The following is a 20,841-nucleotide window of genomic DNA, read 5'->3' as shown; positions in this document are numbered from 1 at the left end:
AAGAAATACCATAGGGCTATCCAGAAAGAGGGGGTAGTCTATTATGCAGACGAGACTAGGAGCAGCAGTAACATCACCAAGAGTATTTTCTCTATACTCAAAGATCTTAAATCAGCTGGGGCATCTGCAGCGTCCTCCATCACGTCGAACGAGCAGTGCGAGTCTCTTGCCACCTTCTTTGTCAACAAGGTGGAAAACATCTATAAAATCTTCCCTCAATTGGATAAGTGCCCGAACCCGCGGGGAGACCCTGTCCCACTCACACGCTTGCCACCTTCCCGCCGATTTCCCAGGAAGTGCTGCGCTCCCTATGCAGCAAGATCAAATTCGACTCTCCTGTGGATCCTAGGACGTCCAATCAATTTTTTAAACTGCTACCTGTGCTTCTTACACCTCTGGGCCAGGTGATCAATATGTCTCGGTCTATGGCAGTTGTTCCCAGGACTTGGAAGCAGGCTAGGGTTGTCCACTTGCTGAACAAAACATCCCTCGATTCAGCCAAACTAGAAAACTTTTGTCCTATTTCTCTCCTGCCATGGGCATCCAAGATCTCTGAGGCCTACATAAGGAAAATGCTACTTACCAGTATGGATCTGTTCTTGGCATGTAGAGCTTCAGATCACTACACTATGCATTAGATCGCCACCTGGTGTTGCGCTCGGATGATTTTATGTTGTTGTCGTCTTGGAAGAAATCTTTTGTAGTCACAAGATAGGCGACTCCTCCCTTGGACAATAGTGCGCATGGGCATCGGCTCCATCCTTAGATTGTTTTTCTCCATGATGGGAAATGATGGAGTTAGTAGAAGTAAAGAAAAGATGTCCATGCGTGTGCATCTAAGTAAGGTAGAAACTGGAACAGATACAAGTCCCGGGGAGGCGGGAGGGCATGTAGTGATCTGAAGCTTTACATGCCAAGAACAGATGCATACTGGTAAGTAGCATTTTCCGTTTGAGGCATAGGAGCTGCAGATACTACACTATACATTGATTGTGCAGCAGTGTCTCCCTTAGCGGTGGTCGCTTGGATCTGTTGCAGTTGTTTGAAAAAGAGTTTTAAGAACAGCTTGGCCTACTGCAGCTTGCTGCTTGGCTTGCACATCAATACAGTAGTGTTTAGTGAAGGTGCGTGTTGTAGACCATGTTGCTGCCTTGCATATGTCTTCTAAGGGGATGTTCCCTAAGAAAGCCTAGCTTGCGTGTGGAGTGCGTTCTAGGAGGAACTGTTAGTGTACGTTTTGCTTTTTGCTTTTTGATAGCAGACTTGTATGCATTTTACAATCCACCTTGCAATTCCACCCTTAAGAGATGGGGTTGCCTTTATGTGGTGGAGAGAAAGATACAAATAATTGTTTTGCTTTTCAAAAAGATTTAGTCCTATCTATATACTAGAGAAAAACTCTTTTAAAATCTAGAGTGTGTAGATCTTTCTACCACAGAGCCAGGGTTTTGGAAAAAGACTGGTGACTCTACAGATTGGTTTAAATGAAAAGGAGTAATGACTTTTGGAAGGAATTTGGGATTAGTTCTTAGAACCACTTTGTTACAATGTAGTTGTAAAAAAAAAAAAGGTTCTTGTATTGTGAATGCTTGTATCTCACTTACTCTTCTAAGAGAGGTGATAGCAATAAGGAAAGCTGTTTTTCCAGGTGAGGAATTGCAGTTCACATTTGTGTAGAGGTTCAAAATGGGGTCCCATGAGCCTTGTAAGAACCACATTGAGGTTCCACACTGGAGAAGGTGGTAACCTGGGTGGAATGATTATTTTTAATCCTTCCATTAATGCTTTAATTGCAGGTACTCTAAAAAGAGACAGATGTTGTCTGTTTTGTAAATATGCAGCAATTGCTGCAAGGTGTAGGCGTATGGATGAATATGCCAAGTTACACCTTTGTAAATGTAAAAGGTAGCAAATGATATTTTGGACAGAAGCATCCAGGGGATCAATTTGATTATTATTGCAGTAAATGGCAAATCTCTGTTCATACAGTCTGGTGGTAGGTTAAGATAACCAAACTCTAAGACTTCAGGAGCCAGATCACCAAATTCAGTTGATTTGGGTCTGGATGTCGGATGTCTCCATGGTTCTGTGTGAGTAGGGATGGAGTCAGACGTAGCTTTTGGTGTGGAACTAGAGAGAGTTCTAGCAGTGTGGTGAACCACGGTTGGCGTGCCCATGTGGGAGCACTAGGATCAATTTTTGGGATTGTTGTCTGAGCTTGCGTACCACTAATGGTATTAGTGGTATGGGCGGAAAAGCGTTCGCAAATCTGCCTCACCAGTTCATCCATATCGCATTGCCCTTGGACAGCGGGTGTGGAAACCTGGCGGCGAAGGTTGGGCATTTTGCGTTTTCCACTTGTGAAAGAATGGTTGAAGAACCTGTGGATGTAGTTCCCATTCGTGAATTTGTTATGTCTGTCGACTCAACAGATCTGCTATCTGATTGTGAACTCCTGGAAGGTGCTGTGCCAACAGATATATGTTTTGTGTAATGGCCCATCTCCAAATGATCTGTGCGAGTTGGGACACTTTTAGAGCGTGTGTCCCCCCTGTTTTTGTATGTAACGCATGGATGCCATGTTGTCCGTCCGGATCAAGACAGCTTTGTTCTGTACTTGTAAGGTTTTGAGTGCTAAGACTATTGCTAGCAGCTCTAGATGATTGATATGGAACAGTCGTTGTGGACTGTTCCATTGTCCTTTAGTTGTATGGTTTAGGAGATGAGCTCCCCATCCTGTGAGGGATGCGTCTGCTGTAAGCACTAGCTGTGAAACAGGCTCGAGGAACGGCCGCCCCTTTGTCAAGTTTTTGGTGTTCAACCACTGCAGAGAGCGATGTGCGCGGCTGTCTACCAACACCAGGTCTGTTAGTTGCCCTTGTGCCTGGTTCCATTGCTGTGCTAGACATTCTTGTAACGGGCGCGTCTGTAGTCTTGCATATGGTACTATGAAGATGCAAGATGCCATCATGCCTATTAGTCTTATGAACAATCTGGCTTGCAGAGACTGTTGTTGTTGAAAGATTGTGACTAAGGTTTGAATGCTTTGTATCCTTGCTGGACTGGGATACGCTAGAGCAGTAGATGTATTAATTGTAGCCCCTAGATACTGATGTATGTGAGAGGGTTGGAGGTGCGACTTGGTGTAGTTTATTGTGAACTTTAAGTTGTGCAACATTTGAATTGTCTGATGTGTGTGTTGGACACACTGATTGAATGACTTTGGTTTTATGAGCCAGTCATCTGGATAAGGGAAGACATATATGGGTTGTCTCCTGAGGTGTGCTGCTACTATTGCTTGGCACTTTGTGAATACTTGTGGTATGGATGTCACTCGAATGGAAGGCCCTTGAACTGATAATGTTGTCCTTCCAGTACAAACCTCAAATATTTCCTGTGAGCAGGATGTATAGAAATGTGGAAGTAGGTGTCCTTTAGGTCTAACGTTGTAAGGAAATCGCCTTGTTGCAGCTGCGGGAGCACTTGTTGTAAAGTGATCATATGAAAATGATCCGACTGTATGTCATGATTGAGTGGCCGGAGGTCGAGAATTGGTCTTAGTGTCCAGTCTTTTTTGGGAATTAGAAAATACAGCGAGTAAACCCCTGTTCCCTGTTCTTGTAAAGGAACGAGTTGTATTGCGTCCTTTTGTAGAAGTGACAGAACTTCTTGTTTGAGCTGAGTAAGGTGTTCTGTGGACATTGAACGCTGCTTGGGTGGTATGTGTGGAGGGGTTGCTGTAAGTTCTAGGCAGTAGCCATACTTGATAATTTGTCTTACCCACTTGTCTGTTGTGATGGAGTTCCAGACAGGTAGGAATTGCGTTAATCTGCCCCCCACAGGAGTGGAATGCTGTTGGGGCAGCAGGGGGAAGTCACTGTTTTGTGGTGGAAGAGGTTTGATTACTGTTGTTTCCCCTGCCTCTTCCCTTGTTGTTATTCCCTCTATATCCTCCTCTAAAATATCCTTTGTTAGAGGATGTTTGTGTGTTGGATTTGAAGAATGTTGTGTTGTCTGCACCGGTTTGTTTGTAGCCCCCTCTATAGAAGGAGCGACAAAAGGAACTTCTAGTTTGTGTGGACTGTAAAACTCCCATAGATTTGGCAGTGTCTGTATCCATCTTCATTTTTCCAGAGTTGTGTCTACCTCTGGTCCAAACAATTGGTTTTGATTAAATGGTTGATTTAAAATGGTAGTTTGGACTTCCTGTTTAATGCGTAGCCACGCATGTCTTCTTAGTACTACACTAGTATTTACAGCTCTAGATGCAGTATCTGCATCGTCTAGAGCTCACTTGATAGATGCGTTAGAAATGAGTTTGCCTTCTTGTATAAGGTCATTTATTTGTGCCTTATATTGTTCAGGTAGATGGTTCAGCAGTTTCTCTAACTGATCATAATGAGCCCTATCATATCGAGAAAGGAGGGCTTGTGTATTAGCTATCCGCCATATGTTGGTAGCTTGTGCGGCTATTCTTTTGCCTGAGGCATCTATGACCTTGGATTCTTTGTCAGGTGGAGGAGCTTCACCTGAAGTTTGTGAGTTTGCTCTCTTCCTAGCATTGGATACAACTAGGGAATATAATGGCAGTTGTCCTTTAATGTAGGCTGGATCTGCAGGTGCAGGCCTATATTTTTTCTCAATCCTAGGGTATAAAATCCTGGAACATACAGGGTCTTTAAAAATTTCTTGAGCACGTTTGATGACCCCTTTAATCATAGGAAGAATTTGAACAGATCTCTGTGATTGTTCAAAAGTGTCTAATAGGAAATCTTCCTCTGCTTCGTCAGAATGCATAGTGACCCCATGGTAAATGGCAGCTCTGTTTAATAGGTGCCCAAATCCAATGTTATCTTCTGGGGGAGAAGGTTTTGATGGGTATGACTGCTGGTCAGGAATGTCTGCTATATCCTGTGGATTTGGGTACTCCCAGACTATGTCACCTGTAATGTATGGGAAAGGCTCATCTGTGTCCATCCCTCCCCCTAAACTATACTCATCATCATTCTGAGGTGAATGTGGTGACAAAAGAGGAGAATGTGCAGGAGAAATCTGTGGTGTATTGTTAAGAGGAGCAGGAGATGAAGGGGAAGGAAGTTTAGGTGAAGAAGGGTGCATAGGGGATGTGGCAGAGTCCTTCTTCTTGGCAGGAACCACAGGAGTGGGAGTTTCATCTGCCTTCCTTTTCTTATGTGGTGTGGTGGACACCTGACCTGTTTTTGGGTCGATGTAGATCTTCTTTTGCAGAGGATCTGGCTGGAAAAGTTCTTCTGCTTGAGAAACATTTGTCGGCGCCGATTTTTTCGGTACCGGGCGAGGTTGCCTTAGGCTGTGTTTAGCCTTAGGAGTTGTTACAGTGTCCTTTGGCTTAGTTTTCGGCACCGAGGGTGGTGTTTTCGGCGTTGTAGGCTGTTTCGAGGTTTTGGACGCGTCGGAATCAGGCCTTGTCGGTTTCGGCATGGAAGACGATGTCTTTGGAGTGGAAGCTGGTCTCATTAGCTTCGAGACGTCGGATGCTGGCTTTGTACCTTTGTCTTTAGAAGTCGACGGTTTCGGAGCCGAGACTTCTTTCGGTTTCGGTGCCGAGGGAGCTGGTGGGATCGACACGAGCGGCTTGCTCGGTACCGGAGGCGGAGTGTTGACCTTTGTCTTCGATCTGGGTGCTGTGTGTGGTGCAGGGGCAGTAGTACCCACGCGCTGACCCGATGGTACAAAAGACTTCTTCCAAGACGACAACAACATGCAATCATCCGAGCTCAACACCAGGTGGCGAAATAATGCATAGCATAGTATCTGCTGCTCATATGCCTCGAACACTCCATCCTGATAGGCTGCCTGGAAGAGAATTATATATTTGATCCCTCGCAGAATGGCTTTCGTCCGGGCCACAGCACAGAGTCGGCTCTCCGGTGACGGAACACCTGAGGACTGCACTGGATGAGGGACGTACGTCTGCACTGATTTTGCTTGATCTCAGTGCCGCGTTCGACGCGTTTTCTCACCAGATCTTACTGCAAAGGCTAGAGGAGGCAGGCATTGTGGGCCCTTCATTGGCATGGTTCGCCTCTTTTCTAAGAGGACCTTCCAGGTAATGTCCCCCCCTTTCACCTCCACTGTCCATACCATCAAACAGGGCATGCCACAGGGCTCTGCTTTGAGCCCAACACTTTTCAACGTATATGTCCAACCACTAGCAGCGGTGGCCAAGGGTACAGGGCTCGCACTAGTATCATATGCAGATGATAGGCAGTTGGTAGTTGCACTCTCCGATGACTGAGTGGGACGCTCATAAGTTTCGGAGGGATCTTGCTGCTGTTGTGGGGTGGATGACTGCCAACTGCCTCCAGCTCAATACCAGCACGTCTGAGATTTTGCTGGTAGGGAAAGATCCTGAGCTGTGGAGCGAACACTGGTGGCCGGCTACCCTGGGTTGTGCACCAGCCCCCAAACAGGTGGTGAAAAATCTAGGGGTTTGATTTGACTCGGCTCTCTGCTTTGAGGCCCAAACTAAGAAGGTGGCAGGGATGCGTTTCGGCATACAATGGGGGCTCAAACCTCTATTGGGGTTTTTTTGACCCATCCATCAGACAGGTGATTATTCAGGCCTTAGTCCTGTCAAGACTGGATTATGCCAGCTTGCTCTACCTGGGGGCTAACCAGGCTGAGATTGTGAGACGGAGAGGGTACAAAACGCAGTGGCCAGAAACCTCCTTCGTCTGCCTAGAACCTGCCCGACCTCTGGCGCTATCCTTCGGCTTCACTGGCTGCCGGTGGCCAAACGAGTGGAGTTTAACCTCTCTGCATTGCATTTAAGATCTTGAATTTCTCCTCTCCAGGCATCTTGGCCAATGTGATCTCATCATACACTCCTACTCGCCAACTCCACTCGATAGGTCATCAACTGCTGGTGGGCGATCTTTCCACATACTGGCAGCTAAACTCTAAAACTCGCTTCCTATCCACATCCGAAGCATTGATAACTACTTAGCTTTCCGCAAGGCTAATAAGACCCACCTTTTTCCTTCAATTTAGGCATCCTTTCTGTCACCTGCCTCCCTTCCGTTTGCTATCAGTGCCGGGACGCCCCTTTGCTGGGGCAGCATTGCGCTCTATAAAACCTCATAACATAACATGAATAGGTGTATGAGAAGTCTCTTATAACTGCATTAAGGTCTGACTGAATCTGAGTGACACAGGCCTTTGGGTTCCATTTTGGAGGCCCTGGCCTGTTCATGTGCAAAGATGGAGGTGAGGTTGCTTTCCCAGACAGTTTTAAGATTACTGCTATCATTCCTTACACTGGGGGAGGGAACCTAGACACTGAAGTGGCCAGGGATGTGGAATTCCTATAGCCCGACGCCCAGGACATATTGTTTGGGGTCAAGGGCAATAAGTTTTAATGTGTATTTTGTCCTTGGGACAAGTAGGCCCAACCCCCTGCAGCACAAACCCTTTGGCTGCCAGTTTACAGTAGCACATTAAGGGCCAGGGAAGAGCACTGCCTGAAGTTATTATTTGTGTGCCTATGTTAATGCTGTTCAAACTTGTATTTATGGTTCATTAATGGAAAGCCTTTATTATTAGGGTAAGCGCTCTAAGTAAATGAAAGTTCTGACTGCACTACTTACAGTGGTTACAGTATAAAAATGTGTACTCACAGTTTCAAAGTTTAGCACTTTGAGGCTATGCATAATGCTCCCAGAATGCTCTCTGATTAGATGCAAATATTTTCAGATAGCAAGATTAATGACTCTTTGCTTTCAATATAAAATGTTCCTAAAAAAATGAAAGAAGGAAAAAATATTTTGCTAAACTACTGTGAAATTTCAGGTACCGTTTCTTTGCAGCATCATTTAGTAAAATGTGTTGATGCATGCTAGTATTTTGCAAAAATGTTCATATTGGAAAATCAGTGTAACCAGTTTCAATAAGATTATGAGAAACAAAAATAAACAAACATAGGCAAAGCCAAAAGGTCTGAAATTAGTGGTCAGCCTTTTAGTTTTGCCAATACGTGACTTGTTTTGGCATGGTTTTTGGAAAGCCTTCTTGATGTGAGAGGTGACGGGCCCTTACCATTATAACAAACATTGGCAAACACAAAAAAAATTGGTCTAAAAAAAACACACACTACCGTTTCTGCCACTGAACAAAACTACTTTTTGTGCCAATATACTCCTTGTGAAAAAACTTTATGCTGTCACTCAGTGAAGCCAGCCGATACAGAGAGAGGGAGAGAGAATTTTAACAAACACAAAAGGTTGTGGTTAACGCCAGACCAAATTAGGGGCCCTATAATTAAAGAAAGTCTCAAAAGTGCACCCTTAGTATATGTCCTTGCATTAAGTGCAGCTATATGGCTTTCGTGAATTTACAAGAATTTATAGAAGTAGGGCAAGAAATGTACTCATGGAAAATATTTGTGAATTACAGTTTATCATGAGCAAATATGCATGTGTAGATTAGCTCATGCGAAAACCCGAGTGTTTGCAAGGTCCTTTTCCCATCCACCACTTTTTTCCCAACTCTGGAAGGTTTACGTCTGCCATTGTCAGGAGGAGTAAATTTCCAACATTTCTCAGTCTGGGAGAAGAGTTTTTGAAAACCCTTAAAAACACCCTTAGTAGATTTGCACAGACTTAAAGGGCGTTCCGACCCTGGAACTATTGCTCACCACTACCTACAGTCCCAGTATGTAGACCTGCAGAAACGTGGCAACATAAAGGGATTGCTAGTATTCAAAAGCTACTATGGTATGAGCCCTGGCATAATCAGAGAGGCTATATAAGAGGTCTTCTATAATGATGTTGCTGCCATAATTTCGCACAAAAGGGACAAGTGGATTTTGTTACAGGACAAGTAGATTTATGAAGCAACTTGCCCCATGAACAAGTAGATATTTTAATAAATTCCACACCCCTGTGGGCAAAGAGGAGAAAGGCTCCCCCTTATAAATTTCTTATACAGAGGGCTGCTGGTTAATCTTCCTGAAACAGCCATTTGGTTGATGGCAGAGATGACGAGTGGGATTGTAGTTCCTGCTGTTAGAGTATAAAGCAGCAGCCCTTCAGGTGCAGATGTTGACAGTCTGCTGCAGACTGCTCATACTGCTTTGGGGCTCGGTTGAGGATGCGCAAGCTGGCTGGGAGATGACCCTGCTCTGTTGAGGGTGCTCCAGAAAGGTTGATTATGGAGACAACCTGAAAAGGATCAATTAGAACCAAACCAGTTCTGAAGGGGTAGACAGAGAATCTGCATCCCCAGCCTGTCAATCCTGTATAAGGGAGCTGGTGGCCCACTTGTTCTAGTTCCAAGTTCTCTCTGATCAGTGTCCACATTAAATGGTATATCAGACTGGTACAGAGAAAATAATGTGGTTTATGAGCAATGGCACAAGGCTGTCTACGCCGAAAAGATTTTTCATACTTTAAAAAAAATATACAAATGTTTTATAATTGCTTGTGTTGTGTAGAATTGTATTAGTGTGCTTATTCTTTGGCTCTATAGGTGTGTCTGTTAGTAATTTATATACATTATGTTGTGACTTTGTAGTGGTTCGTGACATATTGTATATATTATCTTGACAGTTTATTATTATATAATTTTATGTTGTGTACATGTGCTATTTATGTATTTGTTGTTATGTATATTTATCTTTGTGTATTCTATGATTGTTGCAGCCCTGATGAAGTTCCCATGGCACTAGGCGAATGAAACGCGTTGGCTGGGCCTTTTTTAAGAAAAAAAGAATATGGATAAAAGAAGAATTTTCTAATCAACTATACCGACTTTGTTTGGAGTGCACCTTCCCTTTTTTGTGGACACTTTCATTCTTAGGCATTCCTTTGGCAGCGGATGTTTGGAGCAGTTGCACCACTATATTACTAAAATCACTAGAACAAATGTGCTTGACCTTGGTCTGCTGCTGTGTTTCTTGTGCCTTGTGTTCTCTCTGATCGGGGAGGGAGTGCTCCACAGAGTACCCAGAGGACTATTGCACAACCAGAGCTGAAGTCAGCCTGACAGGCAGCTTCTCGCGTAAGGGGATAGGACCGGAAGTGTGGTCTGGAGGAAAAACGGTTTGCCTTGCCCTGGAAGTTAGTGTAACAGAACTGATTGCCCTTAGTGCTGTGGTCCACCGGAGGCTCACAACTTTTGTAACTGGTGTGCTCCAATGTCAGAGCCAGTCCCTGAATTACTCAGAGGAACCGCAGCACTTCCGAAGCATATAAAAGCAGTGCCAACTGTCATCACAGCCGTGGCATATGCTAAGTTTGCCCAATCTGTATTCCTGACTGAAGCCAGGAACAATTTTACCCTGTAGTACCCGCTGTCTGGCTGAAATTGAGGTTGGCGTAACTGGTGCATTATCTACCCAGTGCCGGAGCGGTCCCTGCTGCCCGAGAAGAATCTGGCAATCTGAAGTACCCCACCAAGCAGTGGCTAGCCTGGCACTTATTCGATGTGTGCAAAACGAACTACAGAGCTCTGAAGTACGAAGCTGCTGTTGCCAACCACTCTGTGCTGAAGCACTGCCTGGCTATTGTGGAGCTAGAGACCTACCCGTCTAACAGGGCTGGGCCACTGGGCCCAAACGAAAGCGTTTAAGTCACCACCAGATTAGAGAAAATGGAAACCGCAAGATTGCTACATCACCGGGAGGTCCCAGATAAAATGTGATTGTGACTCAACAGAGGGGAAGAACTGGGTCTTCTGAGATGTGGGTCCCCTGCATACAGTGACACTGGAACCAAGCTGTACCTGGTTGATGAGCCCAAACTTGACAAAAAAGGGCTTGGGTTCAGGAAAGACCTGGACTGCCAGGTCAGGCTGGACTGTTCCCATTCAAGCAGAGAGAAGACTGATTTGCATATGGCTGGGTCTAAACTGAGGTGGCATGATATGCAAAATAAAGATGTCTGTATGCAGCAAGAGTGATTAGCAGTTGCTGAGATTAATTCAAGCATTCCATCCATCACTTTTATGTATACTTTAGTGTGTCGCCAATCTGCTGCCAGCACTGCCAGAGCCTAGAAGAAGATGAAGCCAGCCACGCTGACCGCTGTCTCTAGGACTATGCTGTGTGGCCTGCTGTTATATCCTATTATTTTGTTTAATTTATAGTGTTTAGACTTTAGATAGAAACGTATGTCTAATGCATCTTTCAACCTTATGCATCTTTCAACTATGTTTTGGTTGCTTAGCAGTAATAGAATGTTGGGCTCCTGCTGGTCAGTTGAAGGCTGGAGCTGATAGAAGAAACACTCTGTTTGGATCGGAGTGCTGTACTTAACAAGAATAAACCTTAGTCTTCAATTTCCCTTCTAATTGTCTTCATTGGATGTAACACCTGCACACACCTGGTCTGGTTCTGTCGCGTGGTCAGACGGCAGCCCAGCACAACTCCGAGGAGCCATACTGCAATCATAAGGCCTACTGCAGTCCACAGTCGTATAGAGGAGTAGGTGTGAGACTATTTAACCAAACAAAGCCATTAAGAGACAATATGTTAACAGACCTATAGTGCCTCGAATAGTAAATATGCCCTGGGGGCCTGGACTATCAGAGAAGGAGAGGAGGGTAGAGTGCATAGGGCTCATTTACCTTGAAGCACACTGCACTCAGACATTTATCTGGCATATTATTGTGATTTGTGTAATATTGTGCCTTACTGGAGAATAAAGTCATTTTCATTTCTAACAGAGAAACACCGAGTTGGACATTCCTGTTATTGCACTGTTGGTTGTGTTGCAGAGTTCTGAGATAGTCATGTGCCCAGAATAAATGGAAGTAATTCACCTAAGTGAGTGTGATGGAAACGTTGATTTTAGTAGTTTCTCAATCAAAAGAAGTACATTGTAAATACAAATATAAAAGGTGATTTTGCACCAAACTAAATTCGATCTGTGGTTTAAATACCGCCAGATCTCAATATTGGAAGTCTTGGGATCCAGTTTAGGACTCTTAGAAAGTATATCCCTAAGGTCAATTTGCATGCACTACAATAGTGTGATTCAGTTAGTAAATTCCATGGAAACAGAATACTTGTGTGTTAAAAGGTTTATGCACTCAAGTAGTTTTCTTTGTGTGGCATTTGTCCAATTTATTTCAGCCAGAGAATGGCATGGCAGAGAATAACCACTATTCCTTTTACACAAATGACTATATTCCAGACTGCTTCTCTCGAGCTCCATAGCTCTGTGTTCAGGCTTGTAAGGAATAATTTAGCAGGCATGGGTAGATGGGGGATCAGGATTGCCAAGATATCCTGCAAGGGTGCTGTTAGGAGGGATTCGATACCATAACAGTTAGTATTTCTTGGCCTTCCAGAGGTCCTTCGGTGGAATCATTGGAGCTTGGAGATGCCTCAGATAGCTGTACCTTATACCGTACAGCTCACTATTCCACTGGTCCAAATCCTAGCACCGGTGAAAGCATGGATCAGAATCACAAAAATTACTGACACTTGTTCCAACATGAATTCACCATGCTAAATAGTGGTGCCGAGAATGTCAAGTGCTTTAAAGTCACTTGCAGTCCCCATGCAGCCATTGTTGCGGAGCGAGCCATGCACAGGTGAATGCATAGCCCTCCGCATCAGAGGGGCTGCCATGTCACAGCCTTGTGAGCACCAGCTCCTGCAAACATCCGATTAAATGTAAATGTAAATGTAAATGTAAATGTAGGTATACTTATATAGCGCAACCTGTCACCACAAAGGGCATCCTGGCGCTTGCCTAGGGAACCCGTCCTGGTATTCCCCTGTGAGAAGCCCCGACAGGGTGTCCACAGGGTGAAAGTCAGGCATCCCGCCGCGAGGGGCCGTTGTGGAGATTAAGCAAGCTATTGCCCAGAGTCGCAGAGTGTGAACCCGTGAGTCGAGGAGGCACCGGGACGAGAATTATCGAGTCCATGGAATTTTTAGCCCAAGACCCGCCGGGGCGGGGAATTGAACCCTGGTCCAGGACCGATCTCAGATTCCGGGTCTGCCGCCTCTAACCCCTGAGCCACACTTCTCCACTATTAAGCAGTGCTGAGCTGCCAGCCTCAGACGACTGCAGGGAAGACACTGAAGGAAGGCACTTTCTAAGGTTTGCGTGGATTCTGAAGAGATGTGTTCTAATGTCTTGATTACTAAAGTGTCCCAGGCTAGAAATGCAGGACCATGGTATGTGTGTAAAGTAAGATACTGTCCTGCATGGCTCTTGCATAAGGGAAGGAGGTGCTCAGAGAGCCCAGTATGAACAGAAGCATGCCCAAGCGTTTCCCCACCCCCTTGTGTTTTTATGTATTCCCTGTTTTACTCTGGGAGGTAGAAGTGACAGTGATAATACAGGATGTTCTTGTGCCTCCGTGCAGGACAATAGCAGCGATTGTTAGAATAACCTTCCCAGCAGGCGCTGCTAAATGGGGCTACTTTTCCTTCTACAAAACCTCTGTATTTTGAATAATATTTGGATAACGTTTGTATCTCCATATATGAGAAATCAAATAGTGGAAGGGTAATGCCACAGAACGCTCAGCTTTGATGCTACATAATCCCACTGTGGGAATGCGGCGGTACTTGCACCAGAGACAGAGTTGAGGCTGCATCACGGCCTGCAGGAGGGATGAGAAGCAACCGAGCTCCCACAGAAGTAGCTTGACTCAGGTCCAGGGGGGATGGGTGGAGGGGGTGCAGCTTTGTGTGCTGTGCACTTCAAGATCATTTAGGACGTTAGCCTGATAAGGGCTGATATTCCCAGTGTGCCCTGAAGCTTCCTGAACATGACAAAGAAGTACTTACAATGTAAGCGAATATTTTGGTAAAGCAACTCATGAAGGAGTCACCAACGCTTTATAAATCCCGACAGAAGTGAGAATCAGAAGTAAAACCGCAATCCCAAAAGCACAGATTTGCGAAACCTGAAAATAACACACAGTGATTCTGTGGTAGTACCACTGCTACTCCAAGGTCCCCGCATCTAGGTAAGAGGGTCAGGTCTAACTAGACCTTACAAGGGAAAATTGTATAACATATAAAACGTAGAACATGGAGCAGTATTGGGTAGGAACACTCCTGCAGAATTGAATCTCAAACTCGGTTGGGTGAGGAGAATCAAAAGTTGCTGAAAAGTTCAAAATAATTCACCAACCTAATTTAATAAAATAATAGCAAGCGACCGATTCGAACTGAGAGTATGGCAACGAAGTTGAGATTCATCAAAAGTAAAATAGGTAAATAACCCAACATGGTTGTTGCGGTACCAGCTTTACAACAAAATAAAATGTAATGAACCCAATGGAAAAGCAGGAAACTGAAAGTCCTGACATTACATATGGGCGGTACGCGAACATCACCAGGTTGAATGATCCTAATCTATTAGCGTATGGAGAACACAAACACACTTTCAAACTCTAAAACACATGTAGCAATAAAGTAAAGTACAGGACCGACAAATGAAGGATATCAGAGGAAGAAATAACACTAACAAGCATTGGCAGTGCCAAAAGGTCTGTCTTTGAAGAAATATTGTATGGTAAAGTAAATACCATGGGAATGGATTTGTATTTGTGTGGAAGCACAGAACTGCAGAATAATAGTGGTGTAGGTTAAAAGGTCAGATGACAGCTGCACTGTAACGCCAGACTTGAAATCAATGAGGGTTCCTCCTATAGATGTTGCCAGGGAAAAAAAACAAATGTCACATGTGCTTGAACACCCCGTCAGGGGTAACAAGCGCTATATAAATGCAAACATTTTTCAATCTTCTATCCTTCTGAATCCAAATAACTGACTAACCTATTCACCACTCAAATTACTTTCATATTTCAGTATACTAACTCAACACTAATCCTTTTATGGGTTCCGGAGTAGCGTGCTACTCTCCGAAAAAGCGCTTTATTAGTAAGCGCTATATTAATGCAATTATAATACAATACAATATATGTATGCCCCTGAAAGTTCAAGCTCCGGCAGCTGGGTAAATAAACAAAATGATCACAGCTGCAAGAGGGGCAAGTACTTTTTTAGGGGAAGCACAATTTTGCCCAATCAAAACTTGAACTTCTGGCTCACAAAATGTGATCAAAGCCCAACTCTTGGTGATGCTCACAGTACTGTCTAGTGACAGCTGTGCAATCAAGTCAGACCATAAAAATGATCAAACAGATAAAATTATCAGGCAAAGAGTAATTCTTATCACCGAACACCTATGAGATGCAGTTTGATGTACCAGTTTTCATATTGTCGACTGGACAAGCGTTCCCAGCCCCTCTACTACACAAACGTTGGCTGCCAGTACTATGTAGCTGTGACAGTAGACTGTCTGCCGCTAAAATGAGTTTGTATCCATGTGTGTAAGTAGCTCAACTCATTAATGCCAATCCTTTCCTATAAGTGCGGGCTAGCGCGGACTCTAAAGCAAAGCTGTAAGTGAGCTTGCATTAAGGACAGGGGTGCTTCCAATACAAAAATGTAGACAAATGTTTGCAAAATGTAACAATTCCAGGCAACATATTATACTTTCAGAATGCTCCCTTATTATATACAAATACATGATTAATGATTTAAGTAAGATAGGTAACTGCTTTGAAAACAAAATGTGCGCAAACAAATGTAAACTTTAAAAAATGTTTTGCTAAACTACTATGAAACTGTATAATTTCTCTGAATTAATGCCTCTTAATACTTTGCAGAAACAAAATTAACAGTGGAAAATCAATGCAAAACAACTATAGGCACTTTATGAGAAACATGAGAAAAATTAGGGGCCGGATTCTTAAAGAGAGTTACAAAAGGGGGAAACATCACTTACAACGCATTTATTACAACGCACTACCATTACAACGCAACCATTACAACGCATTGCGCTGGGGGGCGCTCTAGGATAGGGAATATATTTAATTTACAATCCAACACCTTCCCTACTATCCACGGGGACTGGAGTTGGAATAGTAAATTAAATAAATCACTATCCAGTGCTTAAACGCACTATGCGTTGTAGTGGTATGCAATGTAAAAACCGCGTTGTAACAGCAGGCGTTGTAATAGCCTGCGTTGTAATGACACCAATCCTACAAAAGGGCACCCACAGGTATAATTTCTCTGAATTAATGCCTCTTAATACTTTGCAGAAACAAAATTAACAGTGGAAAATCAATGCAAAACAACTATAGGCACTTTATGAGAAACATGAGATAAATTAGGGGCTGGATTGTTAAAGAGAGTTACAAAAGGGCACCCACAGGTGTATATATCCTAGCATGCGTGTAGATTTTTCACTTTCAGGCATTTATAGGTTTACAGAAGGAGGCATAGAAAAAGCACTGCTAGCACACTTTTGTAAATTCGGTTTCTCGTCCCTACGACAAGTACTTAGTTTATAAAATTCCACACTTCTGTGATAAAGGAAGTACTTAAAAATGCATCAGCAAATAGAAATAGTATATGCTATATCGATTAATACTCTCTGAGAAGGAAAAGTCAGTGAATGTCCAGAAAGTACAAGTGAACACTTACCTTGGCAGAACTGCCACTATTAGGTTTGGTAGCCAGTGGGGCACTGGGTTCCCCCGAGATGTCAGAATGGAGAGCAGCTGCAGCGTATGTCGGCGAGGACTGCTCACTCTGGGAGGCTAGGAGAAGAGATTAAATAGGTGAGTGCCTGTGTTTTCGTCCTACAGGATAACAAGGCACTCTAGGATCAGATGGTGAGTCTGCATATCATCAAACAGATAAACATCTATGAGTTTAAAGGATAACACGTGCTTGGGCATAATACTCAAAACCTCCGTCCAAACAGCACCCTCCCTGGCATACTCCAGAACTAAACTAAAGATCTGGATCTTCGAAGGAGATGTTGCTCCCACAGCGCCCAGATACTTCTAAGGGTGACAGTACTGCGCTATACAAATGCTGATTGATTGATCGAAAACCTCCACCCAGATTCTAGTTCTTGGGAGACGCTAATATGCGAGCTAAACAAGCATTTGCAATGCAATAGGTCTCGCATTAGGAAAGTTTGAGCTATTGGTATTGTAAATGACAAATCTTTTATTTATGTGTTGGTTTTGAAAACAGAGAAATTAATAGCTTTGTCATTTACAATGCCAATAGTTGTAACTTTTGCATTTGTAATGCAATATATGTTGTATTTACGTGACTTAGATGTATTGGCATTACAAATAACAATGGCTTTTATTTTATTTTTTAAGAATGAATACTTAAATAAAAGTTATTGTCATTTATAGTGGCAATAGCTTACATTTTTGTAAATAACTTTTGTGAAGATTATGTTCAGTGTATTTTATTGTGACGAAAATCCAGGAACAGAAAAAAAATTGTGTTATTTGTAAAAAAGCTTGAAACATTGAGAGAACATATTTGAACCAGTTGTTGTTGTTGAATGGTTGCACAGATTGATGCTGTGGTGGCGTTAAGTGATGCTGTGGTGTTCAGTAATGCTGTGGTAGCGCTGAGTGATGCTGTGGTGATGCGATAGATAGACAGAGGGGGGCGATAGATAGAGGGCGATAGATAGATAGAGGGAGGGCGATAGAGGGAGGGAGGGCGATAGAGGGAGGGCGATAGATAGAGGGAGGGCGATAGATAGAGGGAGGGCGATAGATAGAGGGAGGGCGATAGATAGAGGGAGGGCGATAGATAGAGGGAGGGCGATAGATAGAGGGAGGGCGATAGATAGAGGGAGGGCGATAGACAGAGGGAGGGCGATAGACAGAGGGAGGGAGGGCGATAGATAGATAGAGGGAGGGCGATAGATAGAGGGAGGGCGATAGAGGGAGGGAGGGCGATAGATAGATAGAGGGAGGGCGATAGATAGAGGGAGGGCGATAGGTAGATAGAGGGAGGGCGATAGATAGAGGGAGGGCGATAGATAGAGGGAGGGCGATAGATAGAGGGAGGGCGATAGATAGAGGGAGGGCGATAGACAGAGGGAGGGAGGGCGATAGATAGATAGAGGGAGGGCGATAGGTAGATAGAGGGAGGGCGATAGAGGGAAAGAGGGCGATAGAGGGAAAGAGGGCGATAGAGGGAGGGAGGGCGATAGAGGGAGGGAGGGCGATAGAGGGAGGGAGGGCGATAGAGGGAGGGAGGGCGATAGAGGGAGGGAGGGCGATAGATAGATAGAGGGAGGGAGGGCGATAGATAGATAGAGGGAGGGCGATAGATAGATAGAGGGAGGGCGATAGGTAGATAGAGGGAGGGCGATAGGTAGATAGAGGGAGGGCGATAGGTAGATAGAGGGAGGGCGATAGGTAGATAGAGGGAGGGCGATAGGTAGATAGAGGGAGGGCGATAGGTAGATAGAGGGAGGGCGATAGGTAGATAGAGGGAGGGCGATAGATAGATAGAGGGAGGGCGATAGAGGGAGGGCGATAGAGGGAGGGAGGGCGATAGATAGATAGAGGGAGGGCGATAGATAGATAGAGGGAGGGCGATAGATAGAGGGAGGGCGATAGAGGGAGGGAGGGCGATAGATAGATAGAGGGAGGGCGATAGGTAGATAGAGGGAGGGCGATAGGTAGATAGAGGGAGGGCGATAGGTAGATAGAGGGAGGGCGATAGATAGAGGGAGGGCGATAGAGGGAAAGAGGGCGATAGAGGGAGGGAGGGCGATAGAGGGAGGGAGGGCGATAGAGGGAGGGAGGGCGATAGAGGGAGGGAGGGCGATAGAGGGAGGGAGGGCGATAGAGGGAGGGAGGGCGATAGAGGGAGGGAGGGCGATAGATAGATAGAGGGAGGGCGATAGATAGATAGAGGGAGGGCGATAGATAGATAGAGGGAGGGCGATAGATAGATAGAGGGAGGGCGATAGATAGATAGAGGGAGGGCGATAGAGGGAGGGAGGGCGATAGAGGGAAAGAGGGCGATAGAGGGAGGGAGGGCGATAGAGGGAGGGAGGGCGATAGAGGGAGGGAGGGCGATAGAGGGAGGGAGGGCGATAGAGGGAGGGAGGGCGATAGAGGGAGGGAGGGCGATAGAGGGAGGGAGGGCGATAGAGGGAGGGAGGGCGATAGAGGGAGGGAGGGCGATAGATAGATAGAGGGAGGGCGATAGATAGATAGAGGGAGGGCGATAGATAGATAGAGGGAGGGCGATAGATAGAGGGAGGGCGATAGATAGAGGGAGGGCGATAGATAGATAGAGGGAGGGCGATAGATAGATAGAGGGAGGGCGATAGATAGAGGGAGGGCGATAGATAGATAGAGGGAGGGCGAAAGATAGATAGAGGGAGGGCGATACATAGATAGAGGGAGGGCGATACATAGATAGAGGGAGGGCGATACATAGATAGAGGGAGGGCGATACATAGATAGAGGGAGGGCGATAGATAGAGGGAGGGCGATAGATAGATAGAGGGAGGGCGATAGATAGATAGAGGGAGGGCGATAGATAGAGGGAGGGCGATAGATAGAGGGAGGGCGATAGATAGAGGGAGGGCGATAGATAGAGGGAGGGCGATAGATAGAGGGAGGGCGATAGATAGAGGGAGGGCGATAGAGTGAGGGAGGGCGATAGAGTAAGGGAGGGCGATAGAGTAAGGGAGGGCGATAGAGTAAGGGAGGGAGGGCGATAGAGTAAGGGAGGGAGGGCGATAGAGTAAGGGAGGGAGGGCGATAGAGTAAGGGAGGGCGATAGATAGAGTGAGGGAGGGCGATAGATAGAGTGAGGGAGGGCGGTAGATAGAGGGAGGGCGATAGATAGAGGGAGGGCGATAGAGTGAGGGAGGGCGATAGAGTAAGGGAGGGCGATAGAGTAAGGGAGGGAGGGCGATAGAGTAAGGGAGGGCGATAGATAGAGTGAGGGAGGGCGATAGATAGAGTGAGGGAGGGCGGTAGATAGAGGGAGGGAGGGCGATAGATAGAGGGAGGGAGGGCGATAGATAGAGGGAGGGAGGGCGATAGATAGAGGGAGGGCGATAGATAGAGGGAGGGAGGGCGATAGATAGAGGGAGGGAGGGCGATAGATAGAGGGAGGGCGATAGATAGATAGAGGGAGGGCGATAGATAGAGGGAGGGCGATAGATAGAGGGAGGGCGATAGATAGAGGGAGGGCAATAGATAGAGGGAGGGCGATAGATAGATAGAGTGATGGCGATAGATAGACAGATAGAGTGATGGTGATAGATAGATAGCCAAATAGATAGAGTGAGGGCGATAGATAGAGTGAGGGCGATAGATAGAGTGAGGGTGATAGATAGAGGGAGGGCGATAGATAGAGGGAGGGCAATAGATAGAGGGAGGGCGATAGATAGATAGCCAGATAGATAGCGTGAGGGCGATAGATAGACAGATAGATAGAGTGAGGGTGATAGACAGACAGACAGACAGACAGACAGACAGACAGACAGACAGATAGATAGATAGATAGATAGATAGATAGATAGATAGGAGTGATGGTGATAGAGAGTGCACTAGATGTTATGCTATATTTTGTTGTGTTTTGTTATGGTATGCCATGCTTTGTTTTGTTATGCCATGCTATGTTGTGTTATGCTAGGTTTTGTTGTGCTATGCTAGGTTTTGTCTTTGTTTTGTTATGCCATGCTATGTTGTGTTATGCCATGCTATGTTGTGTTATGCTATGTTTTGTTATGCCATGCTATGTTGTGTTATGCTATGTTTTGTTATGCCATGCTATGTTGTGTTATGCTATGTTTTGTTGTGCTATGCTAGGTTTTGTCTTTGTTTTGTTATGCTGTGCTTTGTTTTGCTATGCTTTGTTTTGCTATTCTATGTTTTGTTATGCTATGTTTCGATGTGTTTTGTTATGTTTTGTTATGCTAGGTTTTGTTATGATATGCCATGCTATGCTTTGTTTTGTTATGCTAGGTTTTG

The 20,841-nt window shown here is 45.1% G+C and overlaps 1 protein-coding gene across 2 annotated transcripts in view; it reads right to left on the bottom strand.

The window, feature by feature from the left end:
• Positions 1-20,841, bottom strand: part of XRCC1 (X-ray repair cross complementing 1) — a 310,744-nt gene that overhangs the window by 217,785 nt on the left and 72,118 nt on the right. For both annotated transcript variants that reach the window (XM_086929793.1, XM_086929794.1), the window contains exon 7: positions 16,502-16,617. In XM_086929793.1, the coding sequence (XP_086785919.1) occupies positions 16,502-16,617 (116 nt within the window). The remainder of the gene's footprint in view (positions 1-16,501; positions 16,618-20,841) is intronic.

Source organism: Lissotriton vulgaris, chromosome 7 (assembly GCF_964263255.1).
Source record: "Lissotriton vulgaris chromosome 7, aLisVul1.2, whole genome shotgun sequence".
Classification (NCBI taxonomy): domain Eukaryota; kingdom Metazoa; phylum Chordata; class Amphibia; order Caudata; family Salamandridae; genus Lissotriton; species Lissotriton vulgaris.
Note: the sequence above shows the minus strand (reverse complement) of the source record. Positions and strands in the feature narration are given on the sequence as shown.